Source organism: Octopus bimaculoides, chromosome 16, assembly GCF_046866305.1.
Source record: "Octopus bimaculoides isolate indiv1 chromosome 16, ASM4686630v1, whole genome shotgun sequence".
Taxonomy (NCBI): domain Eukaryota; kingdom Metazoa; phylum Mollusca; class Cephalopoda; order Octopoda; family Octopodidae; genus Octopus; species Octopus bimaculoides.
In genome coordinates this window covers 13,762,558-13,777,037 of record NC_142943.1, presented here as the reverse complement: position 1 = coordinate 13,777,037, position 14,480 = coordinate 13,762,558, and the positions used below count along the sequence as shown (strand labels likewise).

The window sequence follows — 14,480 nt, the reverse complement described above, 5'->3', positions numbered from 1 at the left end:
TTCAATCTGGTTGAAATATCAATGAAATTGCATTCAAATTCAAATCATGCTATTCTTTAAAAAAACAACAACAACAACAACAACAACAACACAATGGTCAAAATAATTCTAAATATACACTGTTTGAAAAAGATTAAAAAAAGACCGGTTAGAGCTGTGAAATACTTTGTTCATAGGTTTAATCAAAGGAAGCTGACCAGGGACTAAAACAATAAAAAATTCCCTCCCAGGTGCAATGATACGAGAAGCTGACTAAAAATAGTGGTGTAATAATAAACTAATGGTACTTACTTCTTCATTATCGTAGAGTGCAATCATACGAATATTTTTTTCTTTTGCTAAGCTGTTCTCTTGGCAGGATGCAATGAGGGCCTACAATAAATAAATAAATAAATAAATAAATAAATAAATAAATAAAAGGTTAGAAATGATTATGATTTTCCAACACATCTTGTCAGCCAATCAAAATTGACTGTGTACTAATATTTATATAAACTGATAGATGTTTAAAATTTATTTTATATTACATTATACAGTTTGCCCTTAATTTCTTCAGTTTCACCATTATCATTTTAACATCCACATTTCCATGCTTGCAAGGGTCAAACAATTTGTTGAGGCAGATTTTCTACAGCCAGATACCCTTCCTGTCTCCAAACTTTACCTGTTTCCAAGTAAGGTAATACTGATTTCAAATTTTGGCACAAGGCCAGCAATTTTGGGAGCAGGGTTAAGGCAATTACATCGACTCCAGTTCTCAGCTGGTATTCATTTTATTGACCCCGAAAGGATGAAAGGCAAAGTCGACTTTGGCAGAATTTGAACTCAGAACATAAAGACATACAAGACGCTGCTAAACATTTCGCCTGGCATGCTAACGATTCTGACATCTCACCACCTTTCCAAGCAAGATAATATTACTCCATGACTAGATATGTTTTCATGAAAGAATGGAAACAAGTAACACTGCTTGTATAACAGAGATATTCATTTACAGCAAACCATACAATATCAAAACAAAGCAGCACAAACAAACACACACACACATATATATACATACAATGGACTTCTTTCAGTTTCCATCCAGAAGGCATTAGTTAGCCTGGCACTATGGTACAAGACACTCTACTCAAGGTACCAAAGACAAATTGCAATGAAACTCCATAATGGAAGTGGTATACCTACAATATCATCATAATAGTAACTCGCTCTTTCCCTCTCTCTCTGTAATAATGTAACGCTCACACAATGGAGTTTGGATCACATAATGATTTGCAGAAATTTCATTTGTTGATTGAATTGACTCAGTATTTATTAGTGGCATATCTTTTATTCCTTTCTACTCTAGGCACAAAGCCTGAAGTTTTTTGGGAGGGGGGGGGGGGCAGTCGATTATATCGACCCCAGTGTGTAACTGGTACTTATTTAATCGACCCTGAAAGGATGAAAGGTAAAGTTGATCTCAGAACGTAGTGGCAGACGAAATACCGCTAAGCATTTTGCCCGGCATGCTACCGATTCTGCCAGCTCACCACCTTCAGACATATGAAATTCTGTTAAGCATTTTGCCTGGTGTGCTACCGATTCTGCCAGCTCACCACCTTCAGACATATGAAATTCTGTTAAGCATTTTGCCTGGTGTGCTACCGATTCTGCCAGCTCACCACCTTCAGACATATGAAATTCTGTTAAGCATTTTGCCTGGTGTGCTACCGATTCTGCCAGCTCACCACCTTCAGACATGAAATTCTGTTAAGCATTTTGCCTGGTGTGCGACCGATTCTGCCAGCTCACCACCTTCAGACATATGAAATTCTGTTAAGCATTTTGCCCGGCATGCTACCGATTCTGCCAGCTCACCACCTTCAGACATATGAAATTCTGTTAAGCATTTTGCCTGGTGTGCTACTGATTCTGCCAGCTCACCACCTTCAGACATATGAAATTCTGTTAAGCATTTTGCCCGGTGTGCTACCGATTCTGCCAGCTCACCACCTTCAGACATATGAAATTCTGTTAAGCATTTTGCCTGGTGTGCTACCGATTCTGCCAGCTCACCACCTTCAGACATATGAAATTCTGTTAAGCATTTTGCCCGGTGTGCTAACAATTCTGCCAGCTCACCACCTTCAGACATATGAAATTCTGTTAAGCATTTTGCCCGGCATGCTACCGATTCTACCAGCTCACCACCTTCAGACATATGAAATTCTGTTAAGCATTTTGCCCGGTGTGCTAACAATTCTGCCAGCTCACCACCTTCAGACATATGAAATTCTGTTAAGCATTTTGCCCGGTGTGCTACCGATTCTGCCAGCTCACCACCTTCAGACATATGAAATTCTGTTAAGCATTTTGCCTGGTGTGCTACCGATTCTGCCAGCTCACCAGCTTCAGACATATGAAATTCTGTTAAGCATTTTGCCTGGTGTGCTACCGATTCTGCCAGCTCACCACCTTCAGACATATGAAATTCTGTTAAGCATTTTGCCCGGTGTGCTAACAATTCTGCCAGCTCACCACCTTCAGACATATGAAATTCTGTTAAGCATTTTGCCCGGTGTGCTACCGATTCTGCCAGCTCACCACCTTCAGACATATGAAATTCTGTTAAGCATTTTGCCTGGTGTGCTACCGATTCTGCCAGCTCACCACCTTCAGACATGAAATTCTGTTAAGCATTTTGCCTGGTGTGCTACCGATTCTGCCAGCTCACCACCTTCAGACATATGAAATTCTGTTAAGCATTTTGCCTGGTGTGCTACCGATTCTGCCAGCTCACCACCTTCAGACATGAAATTCTGTTAAGCATTTTGCCTGGTGTGCTACCGATTCTGCCAGCTCACCACCTTCAGACATATGAAATTCTGTTAAGCATTTTGCCTGGTGTGCTACCGATTCTGCCAGCTCACCACCTTCAGACATATGAAATTCTGTTAAGCATTTTGCCTGGTGTGCTACCGATTCTGCCAGCTCACCACCTTCAGACATATGAAATTCTGTTAAGCATTTTGCCTGGTGTGCTACCGATTCTGCCAGCTCACCACCTTCAGACATATGAAATTCTGTTAAGCATTTTGCCTGGTGTGCTACCGATTCTGCCAGCTCACCACCTTCAGACATATGAAATTCTGTTAAGCATTTTGCCTGGTGTGCTACCGATTCTGCCAGCTCACCACCTTCAGACATGAAATTCTGTTAAGCATTTTGCCCGGTGTGCTACCGATTCTGCCAGCTCACCACCTTCAGACATGAAATTCTGTTAAGCATTTTGCCTGGTGTGCTACCGATTCTGCCAGCTCACCACCTTCAGACATATGAAATTCTGTTAAGCATTTTGCCTGGTGTGCTACCGATTCTGCCAGCTCACCACCTTCAGACATATGAAATTCTGTTAAGCATTTTGCCTGGTGTGCTACCGATTCTGCCAGCTCACCACCTTCAGACATATGAAATTCTGTTAAGCATTTTGCCTGGTGTGCGACCGATTCTGCCAGCTCACCACCTTCAGACATGAAATTCTGTTAAGCATTTTGCCTGGTGTGCGACCGATTCTGCCAGCTCACCACCTTCAGACATATGAAATTCTGTTAAGCATTTTGCCTGGTGTGCTACCGATTCTGCCAGCTCACCACCTTCAGACATATGAAATTCTGATAAGCATTTTGCCTGGTGTGCTACCGATTCTGCCAGCTCACCACCTTCAGACATATGAAATTCTGTTAAGCATTTTGCCTGGTGTGCTACCGATTCTGCCAGCTCACCAGCTTCAGACATATGAAATTCTGTTAAGCATTTTGCCCGGTGTGCTACCGATTCTGCCAGCTCACCACCTTCAGACATATGAAATTCTGTTAAGCATTTTGCCTGGTGTGCTACCGATTCTGCCAGCTCACCACCTTCAGACATATGAAATTCTGTTAAGCATTTTGCCCGGTGTGCTACCGATTCTGCCAGCTCACCACCTTCAGACATATGAAATTCTGATAAGCATTTTGCCTGGTGTGCTACCGATTCTGCCAGCTCACCACCTTCAGACATATGAAATTCTGTTAAGCATTTTGCCTGGTGTGCTACCGATTCTGCCAGCTCACCACCTTCAGACATATGAAATTCTGTTAAGCATTTTGCCCGGTGTGCTACCGATTCTGCCAGCTCACCACCTTCAGACATATGAAATTCTGATAAGCATTTTGCCTGGTGTGCTACCGATTCTGCCAGCTCACCAGCTTCAGACATATGAAATTCTGTTAAGCATTTTGCCCGGTGTGCTACCGATTCTGCCAGCTCACCACCTTCAGACATATGAAATTCTGTTAAGCATTTTGCCTGGTGTGCTACCGATTCTGCCAGCTCACCACCTTCAGACATATGAAATTCTGTTAAGCATTTTGCCTGGTGTGCTACCGATTCTGCCAGCTCACCACCTTCAGACATATGAAATTCTGTTAAGCATTTTGCCTGGTGTGCTACCGATTCTGCCAGCTCACCACCTTCAGACATATGAAATTCTGTTAAGCATTTTGCCTGGTGTGCTACCGATTCTGCCAGCTCACCACCTTCAGACATATGAAATTCTGTTAAGCATTTTGCCTGGTGTGCTACCGATTCTGCCAGCTCACCACCTTCAGACATATGAAATTCTGTTAAGCATTTTGCCTGGTGTGCTACCGATTCTGCCAGCTCACCACCTTCAGACATATGAAATTCTGTTAAGCATTTTGCCCGGTGTGCTACCGATTCTGCCAGCTCACCACCTTCAGACATATGAAATTCTGTTAAGCATTTTGCCTGGTGTGCTACCGATTCTGCCAGCTCACCACCTTCAGACATATGAAATTCTGTTAAGCATTTTGCCTGGTGTGCTACCGATTCTGCCAGCTCACCACCTTCAGACATATGAAATTCTGTTAAGCATTTTGCCTGGTGTGCTACCGATTCTGCCAGCTCACCAGCTTCAGGCATATGAAATTCTGTTAAGCATTTTGCCCGGTGTGCTACCGATTCTGCCAGCTCACCACCTTCAGACATATGAAATTCTGTTAAGCATTTTGCCCGGTGTGCTACCGATTCTGCCAGCTCACCACCTTCAGACATATGAAATTCTGTTAAGCATTTTGCCTGGTGTGCTACCGATTCTGCCAGCTCACCACCTTCAGACATATGAAATTCTGTTAAGCATTTTGCCCGGTGTGCTACCGATTCTGCCAGCTCACCACCTTCAGACATATGAAATTCTGTTAAGCATTTTGCCTGGTGTGCTACCGATTCTGCCAGCTCACCACCTTCAGACATATGAAATTCTGTTAAGCATTTTGCCCGGTGTGCTACCGATTCTGCCAGCTCACCACCTTCAGACATATGAAATTCTGTTAAGCATTTTGCCTGGTGTGCTACCGATTCTGCCAGCTCACCACCTTCAGACATATGAAATTCTGTTAAGCATTTTGCCCGGTGTGCTACCGATTCTGCCAGCTCACCACCTTCAGACATATGAAATTCTGTTAAGCATTTTGCCCGGTGTGCTACCGATTCTGCCAGCTCACCACCTTCAGACATATGAAATTCTGTTAAGCATTTTGCCTGGTGTGCTACCGATTCTGCCAGCTCACCACCTTCAGACATATGAAATTCTGTTAAGCATTTTGCCTGGTGTGCTACCGATTCTGCCAGCTCACCACCTTCAGACATATGAAATTCTGTTAAGCATTTTGCCTGGTGTGCTACCGATTCTGCCAGCTCACCAGCTTCAGGCATATGAAATTCTGTTAAGCATTTTGCCTGGTGTGCTACCGATTCTGCCAGCTCACCACCTTCAGACATATGAAATTCTGTTAAGCATTTTGCCCGGTGTGCTACCGATTCTGCCAGCTCACCACCTTCAGACATATGAAATTCTGTTAAGCATTTTGCCTGGTGTGCTACCGATTCTGCCAGCTCACCAGCTTCAGGCATATGAAATTCTGTTAAGCATTTTGCCCGGTGTGCTACCGATTCTGCCAGCTCACCACCTTCAGACATATGAAATTCTGTTAAGCATTTTGCCTGGTGTGCTACCGATTCTGCCAGCTCACCACCTTCAGACATATGAAATTCTGTTAAGCATTTTGCCCGGTGTGCTACCGATTCTGCCAGCTCACCACCTTCAGACATATGAAATTCTGTTAAGCATTTTGCCTGGTGTGCTACCGATTCTGCCAGCTCACCACCTTCAGACATATGAAATTCTGTTAAGCATTTTGCCCGGTGTGCTACCGATTCTGCCAGCTCACCACCTTCAGACATATGAAATTCTGTTAAGCATTTTGCCTGGTGTGCTACCGATTCTGCCAGCTCACCACCTTCAGACATATGAAATTCTGTTAAGCATTTTGCCTGGTGTGCTACCGATTCTGCCAGCTCACCAGCTTCAGGCATATGAAATTCTGTTAAGCATTTTGCCCGGTGTGCTACCGATTCTGCCAGCTCACCACCTTCAGACATATGAAATTCTGTTAAGCATTTTGCCCGGTGTGCTACCGATTCTGCCAGCTCACCACCTTCAGACATATGAAATTCTGTTAAGCATTTTGCCTGGTGTGCTACCGATTCTGCCAGCTCACCAGCTTCAGGCATATGAAATTCTGTTAAGCATTTTGCCCGGTGTGCTACCGATTCTGCCAGCTCACCACCTTCAGACATATGAAATTCTGTTAAGCATTTTGCCCGGTGTGCTACCGATTCTGCCAGCTCACCACCTTCAGACATATGAAATTCTGTTAAGCATTTTGCCTGGTGTGCTACCGATTCTGCCAGCTCACCACCTTCAGACATATGAAATTCTGTTAAGCATTTTGCCTGGTGTGCTACCGATTCTGCCAGCTCACCAGCTTCAGGCATATGAAATTCTGTTAAGCATTTTGCCCGGTGTGCTACCGATTCTGCCAGCTCACCACCTTCAGACATATGAAATTCTGTTAAGCATTTTGCCCGGTGTGCTACCGATTCTGCCAGCTCACCACCTTCAGACATATGAAATTCTGTTAAGCATTTTGCCCGGTGTGCTACCGATTCTGCCAGCTCACCAGCTTCAGACATATGAAATTCTGTTAAGCATTTTGCCTGGTGTGCTACCGATTCTGCCAGCTCACCACCTTCAGACATATGAAATTCTGTTAAGCATTTTGCCTGGTGTGCTAACAATTCTGCCAGCTCACCACCTTCAGACATATGAAATTCTGTTAAGCATTTTGCCTGGTGTGCTACCGATTCTGCCAGCTCACCACCTTCAGACATATGAAATTCTGTTAAGCATTTTGCCTGGTGTGCTACCGATTCTGCCAGCTCACCACTTTACTGCCTTGTAATAATAACTCATCATCATCATCATCATCGTTTAACGTCCGCTTTCCATGCTAGCATGGGTTGGAGCTAGCATGGGTTGGATAAACTCACAACAACAATAGAGTTACAATCAGTGTTTAAGAACTTACCTTACAAGCACAGAATGAGTTCACCAAGTTATCCAGACGTGGAGAAAATATAAACTCTTCACAAATGCCACCGATGACCTAGAAGAAACAATTGAGACATTGTAACTGTAACTGTAATTTTGGTCTCGAGTACTAGACTAAAAAAATATATAACCTGCTAGATTCCAACAAAGAAGAAAAAAACCTGTAACTTGTTTTACTTGGTTAAGCATTATATTGAAAGAATTGGCAAAAAACAAAACTGTCTGTTAGAAAAAAAACCCCAAGCAAGAACACACATGAAAGAGAAACTGACTTCCAGAGAGGTTGAATACCATGTTCATGTGCTGAAAAATTATTGGTCATCTTATCCCAAACATTACACAACTTGACAGATAGACAAATTGGTAAATATTGCCATATCAAAATCTATGCAAATTACAAGACACCATGAAAGTTGTTGGACAATCCAGGTTCACTAAATACTTTCACAGGTCAGCGAACAATCATCAGATTTATCATAATTTTATGTTGATTATTTTTCTTTCCATACTGGCAATAGGTTGGACAGATCTCACATTGTCTTACCATTTGTTATAGTCCTTCATTATCTGGCAAACACACAACATTGAAAACTGCCAATCTGTTATTGGGCATGCACAGTACACAAAATTAAACACAGAAACTACAGAAAAGTGCACCATGAAAAGGAAAGTATGCATAGATAAATAAGTAATAATGTTAGTGAATTTCAGGAAGTGTGGAATTTAAGGATACAATGTCCTCACAACAACAAACACAAATAATTTATTCCATGCTTCAACAATTCTGGGTATGGTGGAATGGTTCCAAAAGTCATAGATTGTTTTTTTTTTTTTTATTTTATAAGTATGTTTGTGAGTGGTACATTTAAACTGTGGTCTTTATACACAATACCTGGGGGAGAAAAAAACGAAGGGACTGGCATGACAGGAATATTTTTGATTTGTTTAGTCAAAGGTAACTGAAAGTTAAACAACTATGCGACATCATGGCAACTATTGTTTAGTTAAGTAATATCCAGTAAGTGAGCTGCTGAGAGACACAATGAAATGCTTGCAGTGAGATGTGAAACAATGAATCAGGAATTGTTCCTTCAATATCTCAGCCATTTGGCCATCTAAGCTTATTGATAATGGTAACTAGGGAAATATAGGAAGAAAAACAGCAAAAACTACTGTTAAGGAACTTACTGCTGGCTGAGTATCTGCAAGACAAAGTTCAAAGTCCATAATCTGGTTTGGCTCAACTTGCAATTCTTGAGAAAGTAGCTTCATAAGTACAGAATGGTGCTTCTCACACTGGAAATAAGAATGGAGAATCAGTAAATGAAGATTAAACTTTTGAAAAGGTGTCAAGGTGCAAGAAATGGAAAGTGCTAGATTAAATGCCTTAGAGTATTCAGCATTATGCTTTGATATCCTGATTAATCAAGAATCAACTCTTCAAAATTTGCCCTTTAAAGGTCAGTAAAAACACCTGTTACGTATTGAAGTTGAATTAATTTACTAAAACCTCTCCCTGCAGATTTGTAGATATGAACTGAAGTAAGAAATCAGTCAATAAGTTTTCTAATTAAAGCACAAGAGATAAGACAAATAGTTTTTAAAAATTGTTAATCCAATCAGAAGCCACACCAATCCATGATGCCAATGTCAAATACTGGTGTTTATAGCAGTAAGCAGAGGAAAAATTAAATCTTTATTCTGGATAAGACATTAGGCGATCACATTCAAATTTCCCAAAATTCTTTCACATGTATAGGCGCAGGAGTGGCTGTGTGGTAAGTAGCTTGCTTACCAACCACATGGTTCCGGGTTCAGTCCTACTGCATGGCACCTTTGGCAAGTGTCTTCTACTATAGCCTTGGGCCGACCAAAGCCTCATGAGTGGATTTGGTAGACGGAAACTGAAAGAAGCCTGTCATATATATGTGTATATATATATATATATATATATATATATATATATATGTATGTGTCTTTGTGTGTCTGTGTTTGTCCCCCCACCATCGCTTGACAACCGATGCTGGTGTGTTTACATCCCCGTAACTTAGCGGTTCGGCAAAGAGGCCGACAGAATAAGTATTAGGCTTACAAAGAATAAGTCCTAGGGTCGATTAGCTCGACTAAAGGCGGTGCTCCAGCATGGCCACAGTCAAATGACTGAAACAAGTAAAAGAGTAAAGAGAGTATGAAGAAATCTTAGTTTATCTATGTCAACAGATTAGCTCTGATTTTAAGACAATAGAGTGGCAGAGTTGGATAGAATGCTTTGCAGTATTCCAGCTTTATCTACTTAAAGCTCAAATCTTGCCATGGTCAACTTTGCCTTTCATCCTTTTGGGGAAGTCAATAAAATAGTACCAATCCAGGGTGGTAGATTGGTAGAATTATTAAAGGGTCAGGGGAGATGCTCTGTAGTGTCAAGTCTGACTTGTGTTATGACAGCCAAGCCTACAACACTGGTACTGAGCTATATCATTGGTACCCTTGATGCAAAAGTCATGGGTGTTGTGTTGATTTTTGATTTTCTCATTTAGTTTCATCTATGAAATGTTATCAAAGACAGGCAAAGATTTTCTTTTCTGCATGTGCACACACACAAGCCTGAATGAATACCCAGAGTGACAACCTTGGAGTAGTAACAGAATCAATTACAGTTTCAAATAAATATATGTCAAAAATATGAAACAGGGGTAGAACTATATGAAGAAAACAATCTAATGAGAAATCCTACGTTTAACCTTACCTTTGATGACTTGGTTGAGTTTTCTTCATTTAAATGAGCTTGAACCTTGGTGGCTAGGATTGGATTCCTATATGGAAAAAAGGTAAAAAAAAAAAACAACTTATTTTAAGTAGCTCCTAATAGTAAATTATTCATATTTTAAACATGGGAAAATACAATGTAGATATATGCTAATATATCATTATATTTTGTTATAGGTATTGTTGGAAGCTAGGAACCGTCTTTCATGTGTCACCCTGGTCTTGAAAAATAAAAGGCATTTGGATCACATCTCAATCATAAACTATGAAGGAAGCATGAGCCAACAGGAGTGGCCCCTCTGTGGTCAGTCAACCTGCTAGAAATAGCAGACAGTCTTAAACGAAAACATACAAATATCTTTAAAAAAAACACAAAAACCAATAGGTTGGAATGCCTTGATCATAAGCCTGCTTGATCAATGCAAACTTTGGTTATGAAACAACTATGTGATGAAAATATTAGTTTCATATGTTGAGATAGGTGGGGGGGGGGGACAGATTTCACAGTTTTAGGAGAGGATGAAATGTGATGCTCAAGCCTTACTACTTAAGGACATCATTATAAAATGATGCAGGTCCAATAGGAGAAAGGAACCTGTACTATTGTTTTGCTACACTGAAAGACTTGCAACCTAGTAAAAATATAAACCACTCACTCACTCTTTGTAAAAGAAATTAATTTGACCTGTTTGTTTATTTATAGAAAGCACTGCAACATATGTTGTTAAACTCCCAGTGAACTAAATGTACAACCCAGGTTCAATTCCAAGTTTATAAGTAATCCGCAAATGCTTTTGAGAAACATGAACAGTGACAGATACAGAGCTATGGATGACAGACTTACAGTTTATCACCCATTAATGGATAATTCTAAGCATGAAAAGTCAAGTAATTAGCTATTTGTTGCATTAACATTGTTGATTAATGAGAACACCTATCAAATTTATCCTATTTTTGTTTTTCTTTGGTATTTTCCTTTTGAAAGTAGGTCATTCTTACATATATTTATAGCACAAGATAAAAATACATCTACCCATATGTTTTATTAGATAAAGTAAAAACCAACAAGTCTATATATAGTCACTCAACTTGTTACAAATAATAGCCAAATCTCAAATTGCACCCTCCTCTATTAAAAGAAAAGGAAAAGGACACATTACACAATGCAATCCAAGATGAACAATGCTTAAAAAAGAAAGAAGGAATGGTCATGGCTGAAATGCCTTTTATCATAGGTCCATTTGATCAAAATAAGACCAAGAATAACAACAATTAGATGAAACTGGCACTCTGAGGGTTATGATAATGAGGGTTCCAGTCGATCCAATCAATGGAACAGCCTCCTCGTGAAATTAATGTGCAAGTGGCTGAGCATTCCACAGACACATGTACCATTAATGTAGTTCTCAGGGAGAATCAGCATGGCACAGAACGTGACAAGGCTGGCCCCTTTGAATTACAGGTACTACTCATTTTTGCCAGCTGAGTGGACTGGAACAATGTGAAATAAAGTGTCTAGCTCAAGGACACAATCAATGCATTGCCAGGAATTGAACTCACGACCACATGATCATGAGTCGAATACCATAACCACTAAGCCATGCACCTTCACACAATTAGACGAGCTAGTTCCCTTTCTCAGAACATATTCATTCAAAGGACAATTTGCTACAAGACCATTTCTAGTACTACTAAGAGGACTCAATGGAATGGTTTCTCATTGCTTTCTCCAGGTAAGTATGGAATCTTAGGATTCTTTAAATGTAAAATAGAAATAAGAAACACAATTAATAATAAATGCAACTTTGACTTCATATCTGTACTTCATGACATTCACAACAAACATCACATCTGAAGAGACATCATCTAGTCCCCCATACATTACAATGTATACATTTGTAGTGAGAATATTCAGCAATCAACTGATGTTGTGATTTGCTGGAATGTTGCCACATGACTGGCGAATATGACCGCCTGGAAAGAATATTACCCACACGATCAACAGATCTGGTCAATCAAAACTTCATGTGGAATAGGCTCCAGTGACCATATCAACTTTTGGCATGCTCCCTTCTGCGCCTCTCAATTGGTATAAAATGACATACACATGTGAATGAGACCCTGAGAGCTTAGGGATGTAGCTGGTGAACAGACTATTGGTGACAGCAATGCAGAGTTGACTTTCAACATGATGGACCAACCACCAGCCACACATCTCATAGCGGACCCATTAAAAAGGTAGATGTATTAACCAATTTGCTACATTGAAGCTATGTACAATTTTTACTTCCCAGTCTGAGTCGTCAGAGACAAAAAGAAACCAAAATGCTTTTCATCATCATCATCATTGTTTAACGTCTGCTTTCCATGCTAGCATGGGTTGGACGATTTGACTGAGGACTGGTGAACCAGATGGCTACACCAGGCTCCAATCTGATTTGGCAGAGTTTCTACAGCTGGATGCCCTTCCTAACGCCAACCACTCAGAAAGTGTGGTTGATTTGATAAAAATTACATTTTACATGTAGTCAGGTCAGGTCAGGGATCTCATCAAAAGCTGATTCGACCTGCTACTGGTATCATGTAAACCAGTACCGTTTCATGGTTGGGCGGTCGGCGACTAAACCAGCTACCCCACTCGAGTGACTTGCTATTCTTGTGATGAAGTGTCTGGACACCCAGCAGAACTAAAAACAAGACCAGTCAAAGGCAAATCAAGTTCCTTGTTGGCCAACGGCTATCCAGTTGAGGAAGACAATGGTAAACCACCCCAATATCTGTGCCAAGAAAACACTATGAGAAAGTCAGAAAGAAGCAACACGATGGTTTTATCTGGTGGGAGAGAACTCGCGCTTAATCGAGAAAACTTTTGTTGTGTCATCAACGTGCAGTAAAGCAGACAATACATGAGGGCGACATTTTACGATAGGTTTATGATAAGTTTCATGGTTGGATATGGTTTACAAATTTCCCAATTATATGAAAACATACTTAAATACACATAAATAAGTAATGTAGTGAATTGCAAAACTTCGATTATTATTGATGCAATTATAATATACAAACGCTAACGGTTACTAACAAAAAAAATCTGACAAAAAAAAAAAAAAAAAATGCAGGGGAGACAACTCCATGAGGCTTGATTGAAATTTTGGGAGAACAGTGGATCCAAGTTTTTAAAGTCAGCTGATGAAAGCAATGGCTTTGTTTCAGTCTAATTTAACACAAATGAAGCGTATTATTCTACTCACTTGGCAAGACTAAGAGCGGCTGGTATTGTCAAACAGACCTACGATCAGAGGCGCTTGAGATGTGGTAATTAATCAATATTTTAATTTGAGCAAGAAACACAGGATTACATTATCCAACGTCATTTGGGGGGGGGGGGTATTTTTTTAATGGTTCCATGAGATTTCTTGAAGACTAAGAATGAACAATACATATAGAAATAGCAGGAATGTAGTAACTCAAATTCTGACTATCAACAATATATGGCAAAGGGAAAATACCTTTTAAAGTCTTTCTAATTTTGGCAGAAGGCTAGCGATTTCAGAGGGAGGGAGTGGTCGATTATATCAACCCTAGTACTTGACTGGTACTATATGATATTGATACTGAAAGGATGAAAGGCAAAATTGACCTCAGCAGGATTTGAACTCAGTATCCATAGAACCAATAGAAATGCTGTTAGGCATTTTGTCTGATATGTTAGTGATTCCGCTAGCTTTCCATCAACCCCCTACTAAATGCAAGGATAATATCAATTAATAGTTTTTCACCCCACTAAATTAGATATCTGAGATATTGTATTTGTATTTATTATACTGAAGTATGTATCATTAATATTTATTATCAGGAAAGACATAGCACAAGGCCGAATAGAGGTGGGAAATTATGAAATCGAGGAGGTAAAGGAGTATGTCTATTTAGGGCACACAGTGGCTGCACCAGGCTCAAAAACAAAAACAAAGAAAAGATCAAAAATTTTTTAAATTTAAGAAACCGTAGTAGTACAAATATAAAACGAAGTCATGTTTCTTACAAATGATCCTCTTTGTTAAGAGTCAGTTTGTCATTAATGTCTCTCTGCAGATGGATAGCAAGATGAGGAATGCGAAGAATTGGTTTCTTCACATTCACCAGACGGTGTTCAAGTCCTTTGCCATTCTGTCAAAATACAAAAAGACGATTAGAATTGCAAGTGTTATAGTTAAAGCTT

The 14,480-nt window shown here is 40.2% G+C and overlaps 1 protein-coding gene across 2 annotated transcripts in view; it reads right to left on the bottom strand.

Moving 5' to 3' along the window:
• The window catches only part of LOC106878371 (aspartyl aminopeptidase), a 46,512-nt gene that overhangs the window by 13,311 nt on the left and 18,721 nt on the right, over positions 1 to 14,480 (bottom strand). For both annotated transcript variants that reach the window (XM_052973918.2, XM_089364165.1), the window contains 5 exons: positions 14,304 to 14,428; positions 10,242 to 10,308; positions 8,684 to 8,791; positions 7,473 to 7,550; positions 292 to 372 (listed from right to left, as the gene is read on the bottom strand). In XM_052973918.2, coding sequence (XP_052829878.1) covers positions 292 to 372; positions 7,473 to 7,550; positions 8,684 to 8,791; positions 10,242 to 10,308; positions 14,304 to 14,428 — 459 coding nt within the window. The remainder of the gene's footprint in view (positions 1 to 291; positions 373 to 7,472; positions 7,551 to 8,683; positions 8,792 to 10,241; positions 10,309 to 14,303; positions 14,429 to 14,480) is intronic.